Source organism: Echeneis naucrates, chromosome 9 (assembly GCF_900963305.1).
Source record: "Echeneis naucrates chromosome 9, fEcheNa1.1, whole genome shotgun sequence".
Classification (NCBI taxonomy): Eukaryota; Metazoa; Chordata; class Actinopteri; order Carangiformes; family Echeneidae; genus Echeneis; species Echeneis naucrates.
In genome coordinates this window covers 18,145,571-18,172,598 of record NC_042519.1, presented here as the reverse complement: position 1 = coordinate 18,172,598, position 27,028 = coordinate 18,145,571, and the positions used below count along the sequence as shown (strand labels likewise).

General features: G+C 41.4%; 1 protein-coding gene across 5 annotated transcripts; it reads left to right on the top strand.

Moving 5' to 3' along the window:
• The first annotated feature begins 1,369 nt into the window (after positions 1 to 1,369).
• On the top strand, positions 1,370 to 26,587 carry cltcl1 (clathrin, heavy chain-like 1). Of its 5 annotated transcripts, XM_029510151.1 has the most exons (33): positions 1,370 to 1,571; positions 8,280 to 8,487; positions 9,046 to 9,048; positions 10,280 to 10,548; positions 10,960 to 11,121; positions 11,342 to 11,455; positions 11,546 to 11,719; positions 12,089 to 12,286; positions 12,423 to 12,623; positions 12,805 to 12,957; positions 13,216 to 13,338; positions 13,804 to 13,941; positions 14,042 to 14,206; positions 14,454 to 14,634; positions 14,726 to 14,889; positions 15,012 to 15,137; positions 15,636 to 15,778; positions 16,430 to 16,664; positions 16,770 to 16,892; positions 16,975 to 17,120; positions 17,209 to 17,392; positions 17,728 to 17,920; positions 18,006 to 18,163; positions 18,246 to 18,410; positions 18,828 to 19,103; positions 19,321 to 19,470; positions 19,554 to 19,685; positions 19,784 to 19,894; positions 20,535 to 20,705; positions 20,880 to 21,101; positions 21,472 to 21,498; positions 24,061 to 24,136; positions 25,083 to 26,587. In XM_029510151.1, exons 1-33 carry the CDS (start codon positions 1,530 to 1,532, stop codon positions 25,241 to 25,243), a joined length of 5,094 nt encoding a protein of 1,697 aa, XP_029366011.1. In that variant the 5' UTR covers positions 1,370 to 1,529; the 3' UTR covers positions 25,244 to 26,587. The 5 variants fall into 5 exon arrangements, with proteins under 5 accessions (XP_029366011.1, XP_029366012.1, XP_029366013.1 ...); XM_029510152.1 differs by lacking the exon at positions 9,046 to 9,048; XM_029510153.1 differs by lacking the exon at positions 21,472 to 21,498.
• The last annotated feature ends 441 nt before the right edge of the window (positions 26,588 to 27,028 follow it).

Sequence of the window (27,028 nt, the reverse complement as noted above, 5' to 3'; positions counted from 1 at the left end):
GGTTTTTATTGTAAAGGCTCAGTTGTAAGCTGTCTCATCGTGCTACACTGTAGCTGCAGAGGGTTTCGTGAAGCAGTATTTGTAAAGGCCAGTGGTGTAAATGTGTGACTAAGTGACTTCCTGAAGCCAGCGTAATTTAGCAGGTGGGTGTGGGGCATCTATGAGATTAATGCTGGGACGACAATGAGATATTATCTCAGGATCCTGAGCCCAACGACGCTGTGTGATTTGCAACATACAGCACAGCAGCTCCTCCCCATCCAGATAACAATAATCAAATTTCCTTTGAAGTTAGAGATTAGAGATCCTGTGTTTCTGTTTTTGGTACATTTGTACTTTTTACATAGTGAAATGGTTAGGGTTATGACAAGACTTGAATCAGGGACAACTCAATTACACGGTCAGTGTCTTAGACCCCGTAGGTACCAAACTGCAACAGATCACAGATTTTAAATTAAAAATCTAATGAATAAAACGCAGCGTCATGGAGACCTATTGGTTCCGCTCTATAACTCTAGATAAATTACCTGGAACATGATCTCTGCTTTAACTGTAAAAGCATTCCATTTGTTCCCATAATAATAAAAACCTAATTTGTTACTCGCTTTTCTTAATAAAATCAGGCACATCACTTCATCTACATCTACATTGTTATGGGTAAATGAGTGTACAGTTTTCATCTATGATCCCATTCGACTGTGATCATACATGTGTTTCTTTTGTGTTAATGTCAAAGAAGGTTAAAATGGTTTTGTTTTGTCCTCTGGAAGACTTGGGAGGGTTGTGTGCGCTGGCCACATCCTGTGTGTAACACTGACTCACACCAGCAGTGTACAGGCCTCTGTTAGTTAATGGGAAACATTTTTCCAGACCAACAACAGACTTACAGTTCAGTGTTGGTTTGTTAAAATTAACTACCAGTCCAAGAAGACCGGGGATATTTTTAACTACACTGTCCACCAGTCAAACACAAAAACACACTTGTTGTCGTGTGTCTGTGATGGAGACCGTGTAAAGGTGGGGCTCCTGTCACCAGCCCTGATTTTTCGAAGTTGGTGGAAAGGAAGGGAGGAAGGGGCTGCGGCGGAGGGGTACACAACGACACATCCGACCTCCCTGACAGGTCCGTGGGGGGGAATAACGACACCCGGCCGGTTCCTGCGAAGTCCCCACGTACGGTTACTCAGCACGGATGTCCAGGCCCAGGCCCAGGCCCAGGCCCGGATCCGGATCCGCGCAGGGCTCTGGGAGGACCTGGTGGAGGCGGAACTAGTTTTCTTGGCGGAGGAGCGGAGTTTTTGACTGGCGTTGGGGGGGGTGGGGGGAGAGAGAGAGAGAGAGAGAGAGAGAGAGAAGGAGGGGGGGTGAATGGGAGCAGTCGCAGGATTTGGTGTGATTTCAACGCAGCCGCCTACTTCTGCCCACCATATCTGGCTTTTGGAGACGTTCAGGGCGCACACCTCCACCTCCTGCCGTCCCCTTCCCCTTTCCTTCCTCACGGATCCTTCACGCCGACAAATCCTCCAGAAATGGCTCAGATACTGCCGATACGATTTCAGGAACATCTGCAGGTAAGCAGACTCTGGAGGAGGCGGAGGTGGTGGTGGTGGTGGGGGAGAGCCGCTAAAACCGATTTCCTCTCATTTCATTCATTTCTTTATCATTATCATTGTTGTTGCCGTTGTTATTTCGGGTGCAGCTGCTGCAGGTCCGCTAACACACCGCACATGTCGCATTTAAATGCGCTCCGACCGGAGCTGCAGGGTGGTGCTCAATATAGCCACAGGCCTCGTTTTCTCCGGCCGGCCAGATGATGACTTGTGAAAAATGGGATCGTGTGTACAGCTCCAATGCGGACCGGCGTGTTTGTGTTTGTGTTTGTGTGGATACGCCGCAGTTTGTGTGTTTGTGTTTGTGTTTGTGTGTGTTTGTGTGTGTGTTTTTTTTAAACCTTCTTGTGGAGAAAAGAAACGCTGTCATTTTCAATCCGCCGCCGATTCAAACTGCGGTGTTTTGACACTTTTTGTTGCAGCCAACTGCGCTCAGCTGTTCGTGGTTATGTTGTAACTGAGACCTGAATGGCACTCAAGCTTTGTGGCTTCCATGTTGCTGTTGTTGTTTTTGTCATGTCCTGCAGCAACATATTCTTACTTTGAAGCCTTCAGCAACAAACAAAAACAACACTGGTCTCTGTGTGTGTGTGTGTGTGTGTGTGTGTGTGTGTGTGTGTGTGTGTGCGCGTGCGCGCGTGCGCGTGTGCAAATGTCCAGTTCCTGCACTGGGCTGACAAAATGATAGATTTACAACAAAAAAAGTATCAAGTCTTCCCAGACAGGATCCCCTTTTCTCGTAAGTGAAAGTGAATAAGGTTTTATTTTGCATTCTCTCACTTAAAACAGTTCAAATGAGTTCAGAAATTTGCATCACTCAGCTGCAAAATCTTGATATTGCAATCTCCAAAAAAAAAAACAAAAAAAAATAAATAAATCACATGACGTCTAGTTTTGTGTTACAGTTTCAATATGACATTGATTTAACGTGCCTCCCAGCTTTGCTTTTTTTTTTTTTTTTTTTTTGTTTATTAATGCCAGAAGAGCATCTGTGCAGCTTCAAGATGATCAGCATCAACATAAAAGAGTAGCACAGGCCCTGTAGTCTTTAGTTGGCAGTCTCTTGGTGGAAAATCAACACAAAGTACCCTTGTACAATCTGTGACAAAAAAAAAAAAGAAAACAAGTAGCCAGTTATTTGGTCGTCTGTGGAGGAACTATTTCCACTACGGCCCCCTTTTCTTCTCCGGTTCGGACTTTGATAATCGTTGTCCCATAGCAGCCCCACTGCTCGGAGTCTTGCAGCCCAAAGAGAAACTTTGTGACGCACCCCTCCGCCTCCCCTGCTCTGTAGCCTGTTGTTATGGTAACAGCAGGCAGTGAAATGGCCTTTCACTGGGAGAAAGAAAGGGGGGGAGAAAAAAAAAAAAAAAACACTCGGCCCCCACCCCCAGCTTTCTCTGCTCCCTTCCTCTGGCCAGTAGCCCCACTTTCGTCAGCCAAAGATCCTTTCTCCACCAGAAAAAACTGAGCTGGCTAAGAGAGCTTCCAGGCCACCAGGCTCCTCTCCTCGCTGACAGCACTGCTACACTGTTGCTCGCTGGTTGCGGGCTGTGCAGGATCTGGCAAAGTCCGGGCTTTTAGTTTAAATTGCTCTCCAACAGTGCATGCCTTTCTCTTCTCTTATACATCTTAGAAAATCTCGCCTTGAGACAGTGATAAACTGCAGGCTGCTTTACGTTCCACCTTCCACCGTGAAATCCCAGCTCTGCCCCGGTCGTATCCTCCTGTGAATCTAGGTGGCTCTAGCAGGGTAAAAAATGCTTGGAATTTGCAAACCCAGGACTTTGGGCCTCAAGTTGTTTAGCTTTTTTTTTTTTTTTTCTTGGCCTGGTATTTACAGCTCAGTCTGGGTCTGGGTTCAGGGGTGTAGCATGGATGTAGCTTTACTATGAGGTACCAGCCTTTTGCATGAGATTTAGGAGGCAACCAACAATCTCCAGATGTTTTGGTTACGTTACACAAAGCAGCCCTCCGCTTTTGAGTTTAATGTGGACGTGGAGGATGAAGTCTCAGTTCCAGAGCCATCATTTTAGCTGTGACAGACTCAATAATATTCATCTTGTCGCTCCACACTAGTAGCCAGGGTTTACCTGCCCACTTTACTCTCTAATAAACTGAATGGTGAGGTAATTTCCCATCATTACTTTCTTGCTAGTTAATTCTGGTATGATTTATGATGCAAAGTTCATGGCTGCTATGTCACAGTGTGCCATTCATTGACCAGCTGAATGTAGGATCCATAAAAGTCAGTATATTGTGTTGTTGGGGAGATGAAGAAAGAGGAGCACAGGAAAATGTTTATTGAATCATGAACATGCTAAAAGTTTGAGTCATTTTCAGCTTATGTGGCTCTGCTGCTGGCTGTCAGAGCAGCAGCCTACGTACTGTAGCAGCTTGTGTAAGTGCAAAAATGTCCTGCTGCTCCAAAGCGCCTAACGATTGTCATGTTGAGTCAGGACAGTCCAACCTGCTGCCATTTACAGCATCCTGGTGGGCTGCTATATCTGCACTGATGAAGTAATGCCACCACGTCAGAGAGAGGTGAACTGGCCCCATTTAAGTCCAGCAAATCACATCAGGATAGGAAGCAGGATGACACAATAGTCTAACTGGGTCCTGCAGGACACATCTGTGGCAGCAGCTGTAGCTGGTAGGGATGGGGTTCAGCATCTGTGTTCAGTCACCTAAACTCCATCATGAAAGAGCAGTCATTCACACATGCAACATGCACACTGTGTTAAATGAGGCAAAAACTGTTAAAGCTACTGTTGATTTATGGCTATAACGCATAAAATTATTATTTGTCCATAAAATATCAGAAATGAACAAAAATGTCCATAAAGGCTTCCAAGAGCTCAAGGTCACATTTATGATTTATTTGTTTTCTTTTAGCTGACTAAGATTTAAACATCTTCATTTCAGTCATAAAACAACGTTCTTTGAATTGGAAACTGGTGAGCTGGTTTGATAATTCTGCTAAAAAACAACAGATCAAATCAAATGAAGTCAGATTTATTTGTATAGCCCCAAATCATAACAAAGTTACACCAAGGCACTTTACATATAGAGCAGGTCTAGACCAAACTCTTTTTAAAATTATTTAAAGAGACCCAACAGATCCTCTGATGAGCAAGCACTTGGTGACAGTGGCAAAGAAAAACTTCCTTTAAGAGGCAGAAACCTGGAGCAGAACCAGGCTCAGAACCAGATGATGACAGTTTCCTGAAGAGTTGTGAAATAATTTTCTCTTGCATGATGAATCGGTTGATTACTTCAGATCCAGGAAACAAGCTGTAAACATGTAAAAATGTATAATACCATGAAATGAAGAAGTGAGCTGAAGGAAGGTTAAAGGGAGGCTCATTCTATGTGGTGCTGAGCCCATAAGCCCCCACCCCCCTTATAAATAGACTGATTACAGTAGCTTCATGGCTTGTACTATATGACCCCTCACATTCAGGCCGTATATCTAAACTCTTCCTACCTTTTGAGCAAGAAAGTACAAATTAGCCCCACTCAATGTTCTTTTTGCCACCTTCCTCATTTGTAATTGTTTAATCTCTTTATAAACTCAAAACCCTCAGCTGCTGATGCGACATGTTAGTGCTTCAGCAGTGCGTCCGCCCAATGTATGACTCACCAAATACCGTCAACGCTGTATCATCACTGAAGTTCTGCTGCCTTTGTTATTGTTATATTAATGCTGTTTTTGTGATCTTGCTTGTTGAGGGGTACAGGTTTCAGAGTGTGTGTGTGTGTGTGTGTGTGTGTGTGTGTGAAGATGCATTACCAGAGGCAGTTTATGGGTCACCGCAGACAGTAGGTTGTAGTTGAAGTGTGAATTTTAGTCTGGAATGTTCTACTAAGAAAGGAGTGCAGAGGGGGGGCGGTGGGGCGAGTGTTGCCTTCTGGTGAGTCAGTCGCCCCACCCTGAACTGTATATTGCCAGAGGCCTGTGTTACAGGAACTGTACAGGCCTTGCTCTCATCATTCCCACTTCAACTCTCATAAAAGGTGCATTTATCACTCTGTTCTTCTCTTCACATTGACTCCCTCCTCTCTTCGTTTTTAGCAGGATGCTGGATTGTGCCGTCAGTTCCTCCTTTCGTTCCCGTCCATATAATTCTCTCCCCACTATCTTTATTGTAGTTTCCCTCCCTTCTCCTCCTGCGGGTAGTTTTGGCAGTCTCAAGGAACAACATATGGCTGCAGTCCTCCCTCAGGTCTCCTCCAGGGCTTTTTCAAGAAGCCTCTATGTTGCATGTACCCATGACTTTACAGAGACAGACAGTACATTGAGTTATGGTTGTGTGATAAGACTGGGAGCATTATCAAAATATAAATAAGTATAATGCCAGATTTATATTTATACTGATATGACTACTTTATGAAAAATTATGTGAGAAGCAAATTGCAACGTTTTACAATATAACTTATTTGTGTACCCAACTGCATAGTTAATAAATCTTTCCTTTTGCAAGCACATGATTGATTATAAACTGAAAAAAACATGGATTGGGAAAGCTTTGAATTATCTTTTACACCAACAAAGTGAAATTGAAACTCTAAAATGCTCTTAGAGCTGCAGCTATTAATCATTTAATCAATCATTAGAAAATGATGGCAGAGTGAGCAGTCAATTATACAGAGTTAATAGTAGTAATAATAATACTCAGTGAATACTATTTCTTGGAAGAGAGCATGTTCTTTCACTCTGTCTGCCCTCAACTTGACCGTTACTGTACATCCTTCCTGTTTTGAAGATGACATGATTAAAATGGCTCAGCGGTCATGATGGGTCGTCCTGCTCTACCAGCCAACTGGAGGATAGTACGGTCCTTGTGATGAGTGAAGGATTCCTTTCCTCTTGCCTCAGACTGCATACTGCAGTCAGCTCAGTCATCAGAGGGAAAGTGCATGTTTTGGTCTGCCCTCTTTCACTTCATAGTTAGTTTGACAATGTGCACAATAATTCCTCTGTTCAGCAGCCGTTAACCTAGGAGGAGCAAATCATGTTTATTATTTCTACTAAGGTTTGATGTGGCGGAAGTTGACATCAGCGTTGTCTTTGTGTTTTGGGCCTTTTACTCATTAGGAAAGTAAACATTCAGAATAATGGATGAGATTTACTAAAGGTACTTTCTAAAACAAACAAACAAACAAACAAACAAAAAAAAAACCCCGAATTATTTATTCTCAGATCTCTGTTGGGGAATTTTTTGTGTTGCCTCAGACTCATTTAGGTTGAATATTCTTATACTAATTAGATTACAGCTGCCTGGTCATATAGATGATTAAATTCAATGTCAGGATATAATCAGGGCTCTGCTCACGTCAGGCAACCAGCATATTTTCCTGATTCTTTAAATTCAGTAAATTATTAGCAGCTTTAATAACAGTGTTAAATAAAACGTCCTGCTGTGTGCTGTGCCCACACTTGTTCCCTGACTCCATCTACTGCCAGACTTCCAGTCTGGAAGGCAACCTTTAAGAATATCCCTGGAAAATTGGAGCAGACCTGCTGCTATTTTAATCGAAACACCGCTTGGCTTTGCTGCTCGCTGTTTTTTCCCCTGCAAAGGCAAATATCAGCAGCTGCCATTTATGTTTTCCCACTGAATTTTACTGTCATTGTGAGACAGGCAGAACTCCGCCAAAGCTCTTAACACTCTGTGAAGTTGGAATATTTTACTCCTACCTTAGTTTTAGTTTTAGTCTGCGTATAGGAAACCTCTTGCAGTAGTAAAGGGCAATCTTCTGTTTGTATTCATTGGACATGTTTTGGTTCAGCCTCGCCTAAAACTGTGAGTTGAATTCTAGCTCCTCGCTCATTCTTTTCAATAGCTGATACATAATTATCTAATAAATTAGAACTAATTAGAATTAATAATACCATCTGTGAAGCATGTGGAGGTTAACAGGTCAACAGATAATGAATGAAAACAAACACCCACAGTTGATAAAGACCACAAGATGTGGCTAAAAGCTCAGGAAGTTTTTAGCAACACATACCCGATTCCAAACTGTATTAAACCTGAGGCTGAATGATGATAGCAAATAGTTATTTATTAAGTTTTAAGGATTTTCATTTGTCATTTAATATCACTGATTATATTTGAATCCTACAGTCGGCAGCAAACTAGTTTGGAGCAAGAATTTAAAATAGCTGGCACTTGCTAAACTAGGGAAATGTGAAATCTCTGTAAAATAGTGAGTTGTTGTTTTTATTATTCCATTTTTGCACAAATTGAACCGAAGACACACAGCATGTTAGTCTGTGTGCTGTGGATGTGCTCTTAGGCGGATCTTGTTGCCTTTTGACAGAGCCAGGTTTCCTCCTGACGTGAGTCTGTAGTAAACTCAGCTAATCTCCTGCTGCACCTTCATGTTTACCATACAGACATGAGATACCACTCATACCTCCATACCTTCTTCTCATCCAACTCTCTCAGATATACTGTGTATTAAGCTGAAACCATCACACTATTGGTTTGAATATGATTACAACTGTGTTTGATTGTGTTCGATCAATTCTGCCTTAGTTACCAAGTCATTGTTGTAAGTGTCTGCTGTGAACAATAAGTAAGAATTATATAACTAGTAAAGTTACCAGATTAGGGTCCAGGTGACCATAGTCACTGTTTTTCCTTTTATAAATATTTCCAGTTGCAGAACCTGGGTGTGAACCCGGCCAACATTGGGTTCAGCTATCTGACCATGGAGTCAGACAAGTTCATCTGCATCAGAGAGAAGGTGGGCGAGCAGAACCAGGTGGTGATCGTGGACATGTCCGACCCAACCAACCCGATCAGGAGACCCATCTCTGCTGACAGTGCCATCATGAACCCGGCCAGCAAGGTCATCGCCCTGAAAGGTAAGGAGAATAGATGCTGAGGCATACAGTCACACATTTGGGCAGCCACTGTGCTGTTTATTAGAAGAAAAGAAATATGTGTGCAGGGATTATCAGTGGATTTATGCCAGGAATTGAGGTTATTTTTGTTTCAGTTCCCAGGGTTAAGTCTGCATGGCATTCACACTGTTTATTTGTCTCCAGTTTAACAGATTTAGCCATATACTAGTCTTGCCGTGGGAAAACCACAGTCACACACAGACTAGTGCTCTGTCATTGCTGTGAATATGTAGAGTGCACTGAGCTCTATTGCCTGAACACACTAAATTGGTTGTGCAAATTGATCTTCTGCCACTGAATCTAGCCTTTCGAGCGCAAACACAAGCGCTGATCAGGATGATTTGCCTTTAATGCTTCTGTCTCTCTCTCTCTCTCTCTCTCTCTCTCTCTCTCTCTCCCTCCCCCTTCCCTCACCCTCTGAGGATAATATTCCCCTTTCCCCTGTGGTCTCTCTTTGTCTTCTCATTCCTACCTGATTGACACTTTGCTTTTTCTCCCTTGCTTTCTGTCATTTTTCAGACGGTGAGTTGCTTTCTGTCTGTCTTCCCGTCTGGCACCCCGTTGTGATGATACAGTAGCCATGTCTCTCTCATAAAAGCTTCCCACATGCTCCTCTCAAGTACACAGAGCTATTTTGACCACTAATCACTCAAAAGCAGAGACACCGCTTTAGAAAAGAGTCCTGCTGCCAGTAAATTTCATCAGTATCACACCCCTCCTCTAACCTAACCTGCAGGCAAATACGGTTTCCTACTTTTATGAGAACTATACATGTGTTAGCATGACTTGTCGTATGCTGGTAGAGTGTGTGTGTCATATGCATCGTCAGGTATTATATACTGATAAGCTGGGAACTGTGTGTCTTTGCACGCTTGTGTGAGCGTGTGCCAGTGGCCGTATTAACATTCAGATCTTTCCCTGCTGCATATAAGGGATGCCATTACTGAATCATTATAGCTGTGTGTGCTGTTGCTGCTTTGCACAGCAGCTGAATCATACCTTTCCTCACCCGTTTGTTTCTATCCAACTAATTGGTAAGTTGAGGTTGTGAGCAGGCATATGTACGGTACTCTAGAGCACAGAGACAGTACGTTCAAATCATTTTGTCATTTCCACATGTCCAGTTTCATTTGGGATTGATGGAATCATTTTGTTTGTGGTTGGTTAGCATTAAATGTCACCTGACATTGTCACCAAAAGTATTTGCATATTGAAATGCTGTCAGCAGTTTTCTCCTTAAAATTTAACTTTTTTTTTTTGAATGCTGTAAACTCTACAAACACAGTTCAGTTCAACTGTGTTGTGATCAGGTGGTGCTAAAAACACAAGGCACAAATAAAGCCAAATTTATCTTTGCTCTAGGTGAGGGAAGTTGAATGAGTTTGGGTGAATTGAAGGAAGAATTGGTTTAAAAAATAAATTAAACATTTAGAGACACTACATTTCAGAGAGTCAGAAACAGACTGAAATGATCTTCTTTTGATTCATTTGGTCATTATCATTATATGAGACTGATGATTTTAGGAGCTGTATATTACAGCATATATATTTTAGCATGTGATACAGTGGAACTTCAAAAGTGGCTATAAATAAGACATCATTCGTTTATTAGTATTCAGGTAAGTATGTGAAATGATCGGGATTTTAAATTTGGGTTTTAAAACCCAGCTCAGCTCACTCCGTCTGCTTCTGGGCTCCGTTCTTTCCGCCTGTCTCTCTCACTGCTACCCTCTGTTTCCTCACCTCCCCACAGCGGCCAAGACGCTGCAGATCTTCAACATTGAGATGAAGAGTAAGATGAAGGCTCACACAATGACAGAAGAGGTCATGTTCTGGAAGTGGATATCGGTAAATACCGTCGCTCTGGTGACAGATACAGCTGTCTACCACTGGAGCATGGAGGGGGATTCCCAACCAACCAAAGTATTCGATCGGCATGCCAGTCTGGCGGGATGTCAGATAATCAACTACAGAACTGACGAACAACAGAAGTGGCTGCTGCTGATAGGGATCTCTGCACAGGTATGAGCACACAAATGAATGTTTACTCAGGCCTCGTACAGTAGATGTGCATACGACCTCCCCTCTGGAAAAAAAAAAGTCTTTGAAAAAAGAGGAAACAAATCTATTTGTAAATTTATCTGGCGTGTAGCAGATCATCTGTTTCCTCTAAATTTCTCTATCTATGTCAGTGTAGACAGCTACACAGTGTTTGTCCATCTTAAATTTTATTGGACTATTTCATGAACATTAAATTTTGCTTTGATGACATGTATGACCTGGTGACACCCACTTATATTGACAGATTACAGGAAGAATGGAATAAATCTTCTCGCGCCCAGAATCACCTTTTATTATAAACTATTTGTTTGATATGGTGGTAACAGGTCAATAATTTCTTGTGTTTTGTGTTTTGTGTCTTTGTTTCTGCAGCAAAATCGTGTGGTTGGAGCAATGCAGCTATATTCTGTTGACAGGAAAGTGTCGCAGCCCATTGAGGGACATGCTGCTGCCTTCGGGGAGTTCAAAGTGGAGGGAAATGCCAAACCCTCCACCCTCTTCTGCTTTGCAGTGCGCTCACAGGCTGGGGGAAAGGTGAGAGATTGTACACAAGGATTTCACTCATGATGCTATCACTGTGTATTTAGTCTAGTCTTGGAGCAGCGACAAACAACCTTCATGCTTTTTGGTCATCAAAATAGAAAATTCCTCTAGAAAATCTGAAATTAATAAAGTGCATGTACTAGCTTCTTATGCTCCATTGTGGCTGTTTGCCTACTGTGGTAATTTCATTACATGGACTTTCTTCCTCCAGTTGCACATCATTGAAGTTGGTCAGCCAGCTGCAGGAAACCAGCCATTTGCTAAGAAAGCAGTCGATGTGTTCTTTCCTCCAGAGGCCCAGACAGACTTTCCAGTAGCTATGCAGGTGAGGGAAGAGTCTTTCTCCTCATTAGTGCTTGATAAACGAAGGATGACTGCCGAGCAATTCAAATCTCTCTCTGATTGTTCACCACAGATTGGTAGTAAACATGGTGTCATATACCTGATCACCAAGTATGGTTACATTCACCTGTATGACCTGGAGTCTGGAGTGTGTATCTACATGAACCGAATCAGTGCAGAGACCATCTTTGTAACTGCCCCTCATGAAACCACCTCAGGAATTATTGGGGTCAACAAGAAGGGACAGGTGAGAAACTGACAGTAAAGCAATAATTAATAATTATTATTCCTTTACAGGGATACTTTAGTGTTTAAGATGATGTGATGATGTTTCTGATGTTTTCATGTCTTTTGTAATTCTAAACCTAATCTGCATGTTGCAACAGTCCACAGAGAAATTATTCGAGACAGAGGCTTGAAATTAACTCTCAAGACATCTGTAACTCTGCAGATGGTTCACGTGTTGCACTGGTCTCACAGAAATGGAATAATAATGACTATGGAATTGTTTTATTTCGTCCTGCTGTGCACGATGGATGCCTCAACAGCAATGCTTGCTTTCTTGACTGCTTTACTTTTGAAGCATTAATGTGCTCATCTATTCCTTCCTTTTTAGGTGTTGTCAGTGTGTGTCGAAGAGGAAAATATTGTCAACTATGCCACTAACGTCCTGCAGAATCCCGATCTGGCCCTGAGGATGGCTGTCAGGTCAAACCTTGCTGGGGCTGAGGAGCTTTTTGCCAGGAAGTTCAACACTCTGTTTGCCCAGGGAAGTTACTCAGAGGCTGCAAAGGTTGCTTCATCAGCACCAAAGGTAGGCCTGCCACTTGTGCTACATTGTCATGTTTGCACAACTTAACACAAAACGAGTGCATTTGCCAGCACAAAAAAATAATTCTAAGAGAAGGTGCATTTTTGTATGAATCTGTATTTTTTTTTTTTTTTTGCAGGGTATCCTGCGGACATCAGAGACCATTCGTAAGTTTCAGAGTGTCCCTGCCCAGCCGGGTCAGGCCTCTCCACTATTGCAGTACTTTGGTATTCTGCTAGATCAGGGCCAGCTGAACAAGTTTGAGTCTCTTGAGCTCTGCAGGCCTGTCCTGCAGCAGGGCCGCAAGCAACTGCTGGAGAAATGGCTAAAGGAGGACAAGGTAGGGCTGGAGCATCAGACCAACAACACAGCTTTCACCAGCATCAGCTTTCCATGGATATACAGCATTTTTTAAATATCACATTAAATCATATATAACTTTGTTTTTTTTGCCATGTAGTATCATCTGCTCAGTGTTCTTTAACTCAGAGCTGGTCATTGTGATTAAATGTGTGTTGTAGCTGGAGTGCTCAGAGGAACTGGGAGACCTGGTAAAGGCCTCTGACCCCACACTTGCTCTTAGTGTGTACCTCAGAGCTAACGTCCCCAACAAGGTCATCCAGTGCTTTGCTGAGACCGGTCAGTTCCAGAAGATAGTGCTGTACGCTAAAAAGGTATTCTGATCTCTTGCTTCTCTTTTCCATTTCCCCTTTTTAAAATATGCATGAAAAACAGATACATTATACATTGCATTTATCAATTGAGTGGTATAATGAAAGTCCAATGTAGTATTTGGTCAGTGGTAAAGATTGTAAAGTAAGTAATTTTTTTTGTTGGAAATTTTTCTGACTATATTTTATACAGAATGTTTTTGTTTGAATTCACTATTGCTGAACTGAAAATTGCAATTTTGTCCAACTGTACTTTTGTAGGTGGGCTACACCCCAGACTGGGTGTTTTTATTGAGAAATGTGATGCGCGTCAATGCAGACCAGGGACTGCAGTTTGCCCAGATGCTGGTCCAGGATGAGGAGCCGCTGGCCAACATCAACCAGGTAAAGCACATGCCAGCAGTACCACCTCACTCACGCCTGATATAATATATCACTTTTACTTGTGTGCTCACGTTTATCCTCACACATGCACGCAAATGCACAAAGAGGCCAGTGTGGGAGCCGCCATCTGTGTTATTCCAGATGTGCCAGCAATGCCAGGAATTCTTTGAGTCAGTGACCCCCTCCTCCCTTTAAAGCCACATCATGACTTCGCCAGTCCAAGTCTCAGATTGAGAACTTGATGACTTGATGCTTCCCTAAGTTAAGACCCCTGCCTTTACAGATGTTGCTTGAATATGAAAAGCAGAAACATCTGGCTACTGGGCTTATGGTGCTTGATAGTGTGTGACTCTAATCATAACTTGCATGCTAACTGAAGTCATGGCTCACAGATGGTAGGAAATCAAAAATTTTACGTTTTTCACATGCGTTCTTTCTTTTAATTTCTTTCTTTCCCTTTGGTAGATTGTAGATGTATTCATGGAGGGCAGCCTGATCCAGCAGTGCACCTCTTTCCTATTGGACGCTTTGAAGAACAACCGTCCAGCCGAAGGTCACTTACAGACACGTCTGCTCGAGATGAACCTCATTCATGCCCCTCAAGTGAACATCCTTGGTTACTTTCTTCATTGCAAAAATTCAAATCACCCTTTATGATTTTGAACAATGTTTATGAGTTCATGTGTGTATGCACTCGTTTTAGGTAGCAGATGCCATCCTTGGGAATCAGATGTTCACACACTATGACCGTGCACACGTTGCGCAGCTGTGTGAGAAGGCCGGTCTGCTGCAGAGAGCTCTTGAACACTACACAGACCTGTATGATATCAAACGTGCTGTGGTGCACACACATCTGCTCAACCCTGAGGTACGCCTGTAGAAGTGCGGTCACGCTTGTGAATACCTCTCTCCCGGGAGCAGGCACCATTTACTACTTTTTTCCCCTTTTTGTTTCTTAATAATGCGTGAAAATGTCTGAACCCACTTCTTTTTCTTCCCCCTTGCTCAGCCTGCTGTCTCACATTTTCTTCGTCTTTTTTATTTATTTTTTTATATGTGTGTGTGTGTATATATGTATATATATATATATATATATATTCTGACTTGGCTTTTAGTGGCTGGTGAACTTCTTCGGCTCTTTATCAGTCGAGGACTCGTTGGAGTGTTTAAGGGCCATGCTATCAGCGAACATAAGACAGAACCTGCAGCTGTGTGTCCAGGTAGCATCTAAGTATCATGAGCAGCTGGGAACTCAGGCATTAGTGGAGCTCTTTGAGTCCTTCAAAAGTTACGAGGGTAGGTGTCACACAGGGTGGCTGAGCCATGTTGGATTACAGTGAGTTGTTAGATATTCTGACTGCTTCTACTATTGCCTTCTCTACTCAAGGTTTATTTTACTTCCTCGGGTCGATTGTGAATTTCAGTCAGGAGCCTGATGTCCACTTCAAGTACATCCAGGCTGCCTGTAAGACGGGCCAGATCAAAGAAGTGGAGAGAATCTGTAGAGAAAGCAACTGTTATGACCCAGAGAGGGTTAAAAACTTCCTCAAGGTAAAATCATTCCCTTTGTCAGAGAGTTAATGATTGACTTCATTCTGATAAAGTACCATTCATTTATTACCCGTTTCATATAATTTATTCACAAATAAACATCAGGCTTCTTCTTTTTACAGGAGGCCAAGCTAACAGATCAGCTACCTCTTATCATTGTGTGTGATCGCTTTGACTTTGTCCACGATCTGGTGCTCTACCTCTACCGCAACAACCTACAGAAATACATTGAAATCTATGTGCAGAAGGTAAGAGAAGACTACTGCGTGGATTGAACACATAGCTGACCTCTAAGATAATCTCCTTATTTACGATGGTGGTGGAAGGTGGTATTTTTTTGTGTACAAGTTAATATTTTGTTCCCTCAAGATAATTATCTTGTACGCACAAGATAAAAAAAAAAAAAAAAAAAAACTTTTGGGCTCTGTAATCTTCAACCATCTTGCCCACCAAAAAAAGGGATGATTCAAATAAAGCAATGAACGCTGCCATGTTTCAAACATACCTGAGAAATCGACTATTAAAAGCTATAAACACAACTTACCCATGGTTTTTAAAGCATAAACCTATCACACTTTTAGCCTATTGTTAACCTGTTCCCACAAGATAATAACTTGTTCGAACAAAATACTAACTTGTGCACACGAGATAAAAAAAAACAACTTTTGGGACTTTATGGGCTCTGTAATATGTTTTTTTTTTTTGTTTTGTTTTGTTTTGTTTTGTTTTTTTGCTCTTGTTCTCAGGTGAACCCCAGTCGTTTACCGGTGGTGATAGGCGGGCTGTTGGATGTTGACTGTTCTGAGGATGTCATTAAAAACCTAATCATGGTTGTCAGAGGGCAATTTTCCACTGACGAACTGGTGGAGGAGGTAGAGAAGAGAAACAGGTATGACTAGAGTTCAAGGTGCATTTACATCTGATTAACACTTGTCACCCACAGTAACTTGCTACATGAATAAGTACAATTTCTGTCTCTGTAGGGATGTAGCCACTGGCAGACAAAAAATGAGATGAGGATGAGGGACCAATGACCATCATCTCTTTTTTGATGAAGCTTGAAATACATTTTGAAATTCAAACGTCTATTATCCCCATCGTGTGAGGAAATCAGAAATACAAGTGACAGTGATATAATAAACATGAAGTTATATTTGTCTTATGCTGTATACAACAAGTATTTTCATTTTAGGGTCCTTTGTAATGTTGATTCTCTTTAGGCTTTCCAAAAGCCATCTATGGCCCCTATATTGTCATGGAGGCTTTAGTCATTACAGATATATTAGCTGTCCCTCATTTAACGAGACTATTTTTAGCATGTGTCCTCTTTGTTTCATTCTGTATCAAAACATATGGATGTGAGACATAAATAGTTCTCAGCATCAAGTAATGAATGACACAGCTGAATGCACAACGCTGCCATCTAGTGTTTGAAATTGTCAACCTAGAAATGTAAATTAACCAAAATGCCAGAAGGTTTGTGGTGATGTAATGCATTTCCATCAAAACTTTTTTTTTTTTTTTTTTTTAACCTTCTCAGGTTAAAGCTTTTATTGCCGTGGCTGGAGTCCCGTATCCATGAAGGTTGTGAAGAGCCAGCCACTCACAACGCTCTGGCTAAGATCTACATTGACAGCAACAACACGCCTGAGCGTTTCCTGAAGGAGAATCCGTTCTACGACAGCACTGTGGTCGGAAGATACTGCGAGAAGAGAGACCCTCACCTGGCTTGTGTGGCTTATGAGAGAGGACAGTGTGACCTGGAGCTTATCAAAGTGTGTCCATCACATTATTTATATATATATATATGTACAAACAATCTTACTCACATATTTATAATATTGATGCATTTGCAATTTCCTCATATCTATTCTTCTCAGGTGTGCAATGAGAACTCATTATTTAAGAGTGAGGCTCGATATCTGGTAAGACGGAAAGATCCGGAGCTTTGGGCGAACGTGTTGGAAGAAAATAATCCATACAGAAGACAACTCATTGACCAGGTCAGGCTTTGGTGCAGCTCCCCATCTTGGTGCTGTTTTTCTATGTTTCATTTTGTTCTCATCTTGTTTTATCTCCTTTCAGGTGGTGCAGACAGCACTGTCAGAGACTCAGGACCCCGAGGAGGTGTCTGTCACAGTCAAGGCCTTCATGACTGCAGATCTGCCCAACGAGCTGATCGAGCTGCTGGAAAAGATAGTACTTGATAACTCTGTCTTCAGTGAACACAGGTACAAGCAGGCTTCCTGTATGTTAGACATCGTAACAATTTAGCCACAAAACATCTCATCATATGATTGTCCCACTGTGTTTTCCCAGAAATCTCCAGAACCTGCTGATTCTGACGGCAATCAAGGCCGACCGCACTCGTGTGATGGAGTACATCAACAGGCTAGACAACTATGATGCTCCGGACATTGCCAATATTGCAATCAGCAATGAGCTCTTTGAAGAAGCGTTTGCCATCTTCAAGAAGTTTGATGTCAACACGTCAGCCATACAGGTGATAGAAATCTGTTACAGCTTGCTCTGATGATCAATTCCAATTTGTTCATCAATTAGTATTAACTATTAACAGTTAGTGTGAGCATCTTCTTTAAAGTAGTATCTTATGAATGTGTATTATAGCAGTGATGGCAGTTTTTTTTTTTTTTTTTTTTTTTTTCTCCAGTCTAGTAGGGGATGCATTTCACATTTGCTTTCTTCTCATTAGGATAATAATTAGGATATTAGGATAATCTTGGTATATAAATCAGACCAATTAATCTTCGTTATTGTTTAATAACCCATTTTAGTAATTTCGCTTCCTGGTGTTCATCTCATCATTGATATTTGTAGGTATTGATAGAGCACATAGGGAACTTAGATCGTGCCTATGAGTTTGCCGAGCGCTGCAATGAGCCTGCAGTGTGGAGCCAGCTGGCCAGAGCTCAGCTGCACAGAGACCTGGTCAAGGAAGCCATTGACTCTTATATTAAAGCTGTTGACCCTTCAGCGTACATGGAGGTGGTCAATGCAGCCAGCAAGAACAGTAAGCCTTTGGTTTTCTGCATGACTCGGCTACACGCTGGCACTGATTGACCTGAGCTGATGTGTAAAGTGTTGGTGTGTTGCAGATAACTGGGAAGACTTGGTAAAATTTCTTCAAATGGCGCGAAAGAAAGCACGAGAGTCGTACGTGGAAACAGAGCTGATCTTCGCTTTAGCTAAGACAAACCGCCTGGCTGAGCTGGAAGAGTTTGTCAGCGGGCCCAACAATGCTCACATACAGCAGGTAAGAACATTCTCACAGCTGTGGTGCTGTCAGGATGATCAACAGAACATGCCGCTGCCAACTTCGGTCCCTTTTTCTCCAGGTGGGCGATAGATGTTATGAGGAGGGTATGTATGAAGCAGCCAAGCTCTTGTACAACAACGTGTCCAACTTTGCTCGCCTCGCATCGACACTAGTCCATCTGGGAGAGTACCAGGCAGCTGTTGACAGCGCCAGGAAAGCCAACAGCACACGGACATGGAAAGAGGTAACTGGCTCACTAAGAGCTTAGGTCTCCTTTAAAATTGCAGTGGGTTATTTGGATTCATCCTCTATTAAAAAAAAAAAAAAATAATAAAGCTGAAACATGATGCTGCAAATTCTAATTTGAACTGAATAATGTGTTTGGTTCCCAGACTTGAGCATACTGAAAAATATAGCACAATTACTTTGTTCAAGAGTAACATGCCACATGAGTCTGATTCTGTGTTTCTGTCACATGGGAGTTGACAATGTAGTGAATTAAGTTTATATTTAGGTATCATGTTTCAGCATTTCAGAAAGAATTATGGAGTAAAAAAAACAAGAATCCTCCTGTCTGATTGGTGAACTGTAGCACACTGGACCCCTTCTAGTGTTTTCCTTTCTTCATGGAAACTTGTATCTTTTTTCCTCCAACCATCAGGTGTGTTTTGCGTGTGTGGACGGCGAAGAATTTCGGCTGGCACAAATCTGTGGCCTTCACATAGTGATCCATGCCGACGAGCTGGAAGACCTGATCAGCTACTACCAGGATCGCGGGTACTTTGAGGAACTCATTGCTCTGCTGGAGGCGGCGTTGGGTCTGGAGCGGGCTCATATGGGCATGTTCACTGAGCTCGCCATCCTCTACTCCAAGTTCAAACCTCAGAAGATGAGGGAGCACCTGGAGCTGTTCTGGTCCAGAGTTAACATCCCAAAGGTAGAGTGTCTGCGTTTCAAAACATTCCATTTCAGGCTTTCTGTTGTAATAAATTTAAGACATTCTTACAAAAAGTAATTGGCTTTAACTTTACCTTGCAAGGATTTCCACCTCTCATCAGCAACCAATAACATTCAAATCATGGTAAATAGTCTTTCAGTTGAAATTCTTCGTTAAAGCTGAGCCTGAACTCTGTGTTGTTGTGTGTTTTCTTCAGGTTCTTCGTGCAGCTGAGCAGTCGCACTTGTGGGCAGAGTTGGTTTTCCTCTATGATAAATATGAGGAGTATGACAACGCTGTCATCACAATGATGTCTCATCCAACAGATGCTTGGAAAGAAGGGCTGTTCAAAGACATCATCGCTAAGGTAAGTACCAGTTTTTGTGACTGAACTGTTTGTTTATCTATTATTATTTTTTTTTTTTCTATATTTGCTGTCTTTGTTCACAGGTTGCAAATGTGGAGTTATACTATAAATCTTTGTCGTTCTACCTGGAATACAAACCCCTCTTACTAAATGACCTGCTGACTATTCTGTCCCCACGGTTGGACCACAGCCGAGCCGTCAACTTTTTCAGCAAGGTAACGATCAACTGTACTTTTACAGATTCTGCCCTCTGTACTTTTTACATTGCCAAACATGTTTTACACAACACCACGGGCTGTTTTTGCTGAACCAGGTGAGCCAGCTGAAGCTGGTGAAGCCTTACCTGAGATCTGTCCAGAATCACAACAACAAGTCCGTAAACGAAGCTCTGAACAACCTGCTGACAGAGGAGGAAGACTACCAGGTAAGTGCTTTGTTAGTGTTAAGCTTAGTCATGCTGTATTAAGCGGGGTCTGAATGTGTTTTATTCACAGCAAATGGCTGAAAATTGGCTTAGGAAGGATTTATTATATATTTATATTTTCTAACCTTCATGATCTACATCAAATGTTCTTCTCAAAGTTGGCTCCAAATGTGTTTCAAACACTCAGGTAATAAATTATCTGAAGCAAAACTAAGTATGGAGGTCTTTGGTGGAATTTTTGTCAATTTAGAGGTCCTTCACACATGAATTTTAAGTTACATTAGAGCAGCATATTTGAAGTACTATATTATTAGGGGTAAATGTACCCAGATACAGTGAGGCAAAAAAGTATTTAGTCATCCACTGACTGCACAAGTTCTCCTACTTAGAAAGATGCGGTCTGTAATGTTAACCATAATTTACAAATAAATTCTTTAAAAATCCTACAATGTGATTTCCTGGATTTTTCCTCATTTTGTCTCTCATAGTTGAGGTGTAACTATGATGAAAATTACAGACCTCTCACCTTTCTAAGTGTTCTAAGTGTAATGTGTTCACTGGGTGACATCAGTTACTGCTACTTGGTCCCCATTTCTTCATTTTGTGATGTAATATTTTTGATTATGTGTGTTATCAACAGGGCTTGAGAGCATCCATCGATGCCTATGATAACTTTGATACCATCGGCCTGGCTCAGAGGTTAGAGAAACATGAACTGATTGAGTTTAGACGTATTGCTGCCTACCTGTACAAGGGCAACAACCGCTGGAGACAGAGTGTAGAGCTCTGCAAGAAGGACAAACTCTACAAGGTTAGAAAACAATAATTGCATCTGAAACACAAGACTTCTAATGTTTCCCCAAGTACCTTCATGTCCCCACAGATGGCACTGTTTTTATACTTACATTAAAGTCATATCTCACAAAAATGTGAGTCAAGTCTAAGTGAGTTAGTTCATTTGTTGTTTGCTGTGTGTCTTTCCCAGGATGCAATGCTGTATGCTGCAGAGTCCAAGGATGCTGAGCTAGCAGAGACTTTGCTCCAGTGGTTCCTGGAGGAGGGCAGGAAGGAGTGCTTTGCTGCCTGCCTATTCGCCTCCTATGACCTGCTGCACCCTGACGTGGTGCTGGAGCTGGCCTGGAGGCACAACATCATGGACTTTGCCATGCCGTACTTCATCCAGGTCATGAGAGAGTACCTCACAAAGGTTAGTACTTCAACAAAGAGAACGAGATAAAGAGTTATAAGGAGTTATGTTGTTTCTGCTTTAATGTACATGTAACATAATTATATTGTCTTTTCTAAGGTCTCTACTGTACAGATTTATTTGATTTCCTATAGAAACCTGACTCAACAAGTAAGAGGTTCACAATAATATGCAGACGTGTTTAAGAAACAGGTGCTATGACCAGTTTAATGATGCTGAGAGCAGAATGCAGAGGGAGAAAGGTTTTTTTTAAGTAATGGTGGTTATTTATATTTACCAGTAAACTTCCTCTGGTCATAATTTTTTTTCCAAGTGTTGACCTGGAGACATGTGAGGTCACTTGAGGTCATGTCTTTGGGTTCTTTTTCAGGTTGATGAGTTTGCAGCGAAGGTGACGGTCTCTGGCCCTTTTTTATTTCTCTTCTGTGCTTTGTCTGTTTTGTTTTTGTTGTAACTGATCTCTTAGGTTTCTGATGTAGGAACCTAGCATGGACTGTAGACTAAGTATGGCCTAACTAGCTCTGGTCCTGGAGGACTGCAATAGCGTGTGCAGGCTTTTGTTCCTCTTTGACACAAACACAACACATTTTTAACATATTTTGAGTTCATCACTTGGAAGCAGTGCCTATATTAGCTTCCTGGCGAACTTTGTTGTCTTGCTGGTATCTCCATTTTCAAATAAAAATTTTTGGCATCTGTGCCAAAACAAATTCACCAAAAAAGAATTCATATATACGCACATAGTTTTTTGATTTTTGTTGTAAGAAAGAGCAACTATTTCTGCTACTTGTGGGCCAATAATGGAACCATTGCTGATATTAGATTAGAATAATTCAACATTTGTAATACCTACTAGACTATAATGCATTTTCCATAGATCCCAAATTTTAGCGCAATTTATAAACAGTGGTTGAGCAAATCTTAATTGTATCTAGAGAAGTTAAAATATGGAGAACCCTTAATTGTAAAGGGTGTGTTGGTGGCTGGAGCCAAAGCCTGTGCACCATCTTGTTCTTCGTGATCAGGAGTAGCTTGTCCTGGCCTAACAGATAACTCTCACCCTCTAACTTCTCTGTTTTGGGGCTGCATCTAGGGTTCTGTGGCATTTAAAAAAAAAACAACCCAATTTCAGTTGTGCTAACAAAAACAAAATACTGAAATTGTCATTATTGCACAGTTATTACTGTAGAAAAACTGATATTTTCACCTCTCGGAGAGCAGAAACGAAGGCAGGTGAGCGGAACAAGCCACTCTAGACTTGTTAGATGCATCCCCGTGTTTCTAACTCCAGTGTAACAAATGTTAGTTTCAGGTGTTCAGCAGCTACAGCGATCCAGGACTACAAATGCTAACTTCAGTAGCGATGCAGTCTTTCTTCACTCTTTGGGGAAATAATATATTCCAGCTAATCAGACAACCTATTTGCTCTGTTCCCTAAATTACTGGTCGAACTGGTAGCAGCCATTTAGGAAATTAAACATCAAATAATTTTTACCTAACAGCAATGTGATTGTACAAACATTTGTACTGAATGCATATGGTTTTTGAAATATGCACGTCAGAAATAGACTTTTATTTACATGATTTCATATTTTGTAGTCATCTAGACAAAATTGCTTCTGTTCTGTTTAATGTTACTCATAGTCCCAAACTTTTTTCTTAATTAATTTAAATTATCCCTTGACAGCAATATATGCATATAAAATCTATATAGTTTGTGCTGATCTGTTATTTTAATTAAATTCCACTTACATCAGAAACCTTTTGCGTTCAGCTGACTCCGCAGTTGAAGCGCATTGCCTGATTCTTTCTTTGCACTCAGTGAAAATTCCCCCAACAATCCACTCAGTGTGCAAAGACTATGTGCCTGGCAGGGATGAGCTTAACCTGTTCGCTTCTAATTTCTAGCTGTATTTTAGTTTTAAGTTGTTGTTTTTTTTTGTTTGTTTGTTTTTTTGTTTGTTTGTTTAAGCCCAGCAGAATGAAATACACATGGAAACCTGCCAGGGGGCCTGCTTTACAGCCATGAATGGGATGCATGTAGAAGCTGCAATTACCCTTTATTGATATTAGACTGTGAATGGCTGGAAATGTAGCTTCAGCATAGGCATGTGTAGCTTTTTCTCTAATTAATACACAATGTAATAGTTCTTTAACCTTCAGCCCCACCTCCAACTTTTAAAGAGTCAGTTCACACAGATTGCATAAAAAGAAAATAAAAACCATTTCCCATGTTTTTGAGATATCTGCCACTGCCCTGACTCATCAGTGTTTACTTGTGGTTCTCAGAACATTCACCAACAACTGAGAGTCAAAAGGACCTTTCCATACATAATGCATATATAGCATATATAATCTTATATTCTTCATTTCCCACAGACCTTATTGTCAACAAGTCAATTTCTACTCAATGTTAAAAAAACACAACTGTCAACAATCAGGTCTGTAGATGATTTGATGATAAGCATGGACACAAAGCCTGGAAAGTGAAGTTGCTCTCAGTTTTTTGATGCTTTGAGCAGCTTGGAGGAAATTTCTTTCCACACTGTGTTGAGATGGGATGATGGCAGAAGCAGCAGTCTCAGTAGTCATGCATAAGCATGCATGGTTAGAAACTACAAAACGTTAAGGTGTTTTTTTTTTTTGTGTGTGTGCGTGTGTGTGATTTGAGTGAACACACCCTTTAACTGTTGACTTAACATTTGAATTGGAAGTCGTTTTTAGTAATTCTCACCAAACCTACATGGCACCTTCTCTTAGGTAACCTAGCTGCCCTGTGGAGTACTGTGTGTAGTTTGTCTTCAAAGAAGTGGCTATGATCTATTTATTTGATATGAGATATTAAACAAATGTGGTTTGCTCGTACAACTGAAGCATCAGACTTAATTCAATGCTGTGTTTGGTACAATGCATTCGTGAGCCATGTCTGACCCCCCTCCTCTTTATTTGTTGCTCTCAGGTGGACAAGCTGGAGGAGGCAGAAAGCCAAAGGAAAACTGAGGAGGAGGTGACGGAGCCTCAGCCGATGGTGTTTGGTAGGTTCATGGGCAGCAAGACGCCCTGAAGGACTCACAGTTGTGGTTCCTGCATGTTTCTATCTGCAGCATTTATCCATCTGCATCCAACTGCTCTTTCTTAGAGAAGAGTTTTAGCCATGGGTGAATAAAAATGGCTGGTGCTATTGAAATCAGCCACAACAATAACCCCATTTACACAGATTGGCATTGTAATGGTGTATCAGTTTCTATGCAACTACTCACAAGTCTGCTTCCTTCTTTCAAATGTGCATTTCTCAGTGTAACATAACATTTTAATATGGACAATGATGAACTAAAGAATCCCACACCATCACCGTCACGTTTCACGGGGTATAAAAAGCAGATGATTGTTGAAGCACTGACAGCAGGATGAGCTTCTTCTCGTATACTTATCATAGACTGTTAAGTGATTTTCTGTTCAGGAGTTGTGGCCTGATGTTTTTCAAAAAGTGGTTTTCTCTCAAGCTTTTTGATATTTCTTTGATTTAACATCCAGAAAGAGAAAAAAACTATTGGTGTACAATGTTGGTGTATTTGGTGTATATTATTATTCAGACAATGGCTAGTTTACCTAGATTAAACAAAGATCCTTGTGTTTTTTAGATGCTATGTTACTCTGTAGCTAGTTATTTGGTCCTGTGTTATTTTTCTTCATAAAATAGAGTTGTGGAAAAATAACACATTTTCAGATGGATCTGGTTATTAAATTAAAAAAACTTAATTGTAATTAAAGAGTAAATTTAATTGGTTCGCAAACTCCTGCAGTTTGATAGCCTTGTTAATAGATTGCACATTTTGACATCAAAGAAATAATAGAGAGATGCTATACAACAACAAAAAAAGAAAAGAAAAATCAACACAGCAATGAGAACTCGCGTGGGAAAAGTGTCATTATTAGTATTATGTGGCATATAACCCTGTGTGTGTCTGTTTGTATGACCAGGCCAGCAGCTGATGTTGACTGCCTCTCCTACTCCAGTGGCTCCCCAGCCGGCATACTCGGGCTATGGCTACCCTGCCACCGCAGCGGGCTACCCTGCTCAGGCTGCTGCTGCCGCTGCCACTGGCTACCCTGCTCAGCCTGCTTACGGCTTCAACATGTAGAGGCCTGAACTCACCCTCTTCACCACCTCTCCCCACTCTCCCCTACGCACACACACACACACACACACACCTAAGACCCAAACAACACTGAACCACACTGCTCTGGTTCTCTACTGGCCAACTTGGTCACCAAAACTTAACTTGGGCCATCATTTCCGAATGAGACTCCGCCAGAGTTCACTGAAACTGCAATAGAAACCCGTCATCTCTGATTTCTCCACACTAGAGGATGACTGCATCAAGGCTGTTGGACCCTCCTATTTCTCTCCCTGTCTTTTCCACCAGGAATTGTAACTGCATCACTGATCTACATAGCATGAAGCCTCCTCTCAGCTCCTAGAGGAATTAACATACCGAAGACAACATTAGTGACACAAACACTCTGTCCTGCTGTTATTCCAAGTAGAATTTACTAACCATAGAGCAGCATTTCCCCTTTCTTTTTCAGATAAATTCAGCACTGATGAGGATAAGACTTTGTTAATGAGGAGTGAAGGGCTTTGTGTGCGTGTGCGTGTATGTGTGTCTGCCCTCTCACTCCTCAAGCACTGCTACGGCCTTATACACTTTGAGGAGGTGGCAAAAAAAAAAAAAACAGGCTCATGTGTTAATTTTTAATTTCACAACTGTCTCATGTAATGATTGGTCAGGGCAGTTGCTGTGCAAGAGTTTTGTTCCTCCTTTCACAACAGATACAAAGTGTTTGCTGTATATGTACTGAGAACACTTGTTTATGTGGTCACAGTACTGTCTGTCTAAGTGTGTGCGTGCATGTGTGAGTGAGTGAGTGGCTGTGTGTGTGTGCGTGTGTGTAAAACCTCTAAAGCCTTTGAGGGATACATCACCAAACCAAGAGACACTCAAATTAAATTTCCGCTCCCTTGCAGCAGTGAACATTTTGCCGGTCAGAGTGGTTGCTCTCGTAAGTTTGACTTTTTGGAGTCTGATATCAGACCTCTGGAGTTTCAGAACACTTGTGATAAGAAAAAAAGAAAAAAAAAAAAGGAGCGAGAGCAAGGAAGGTGGTGAAATAATTTTAAAAATGCTATATGCTGTAGTCTGTGCATGTGCTTCCAAACTATAATGCTGCAACCAGGAGCACAATTGTCATGTTACACTCAAGTATATCAAATATTACTAATGTTGTGTCAAAACCTTAATGACGTTCAATGAAGCTTTCTCACCTGACTAACAGAAAATGGTGATGAAGGTCCAGCAGACTTGAGATGAAAACGCAGGGGAACATTAGCTCACATCCTGGTGCCAGTTGTTTCAAAGAAAAAAAAAAGAAAAAAAAAGAAAAATCATTATTGTACTGAAAGCAGTGTATAATTTAAGATATATTGAAATGTCTAATAACTAATCAAAGAAGTCATATTATGGAATACCGTATGTATTGTCTATAGTGTGTTGTTGTAGTCTTAAAAAGCATAATGATTTTTGTAAGAAAAGGACAAAATGCAGGTTAATAAATGGCCAAGTCTTGAGGTAAGGCTGAAATTAATGGTGACAGTTTGGTTGTGTACTTCCCGTGCTGCCCAACGCCTCTGTATGATCTGCTGAGCTGTCTACCGCCACCGAGAGCATAAGAGAGGCTGCACATGAAGCACTCCCTTCATCTGCACGAGTCATGCAAACAGAAAGAGGAATAAAGTTTACACACAGTGTTGTTTGTGCATTTAATTTTTTTTTTGCCGCTGACCATTCAGACCAAATGAGTGCTCAGACTGTTTATTATTGTTTTTTTTTTTTTTTTTTTTCCCTGTGGATGTGAGCTGAGGAGTT

Excerpts from the sequence above, each read along its gene's own strand:
- cltcl1 (XM_029510151.1), top strand. The coding sequence starts at position 1,530 with ATGGCTCAGATACTGCCGATACGATTTCAGGAACATCTGCAG. Across the intron at positions 11,122-11,341 it reads GCTCACAGGCTGGGGGAAAG|TTGCACATCATTGAAGTTGG; the intron begins GTGAGAGATTGT and ends TTCTTCCTCCAG. Across the intron at positions 20,706-20,879 it reads AGAAGGACAAACTCTACAAG|GATGCAATGCTGTATGCTGC; the intron begins GTTAGAAAACAA and ends TGTCTTTCCCAG.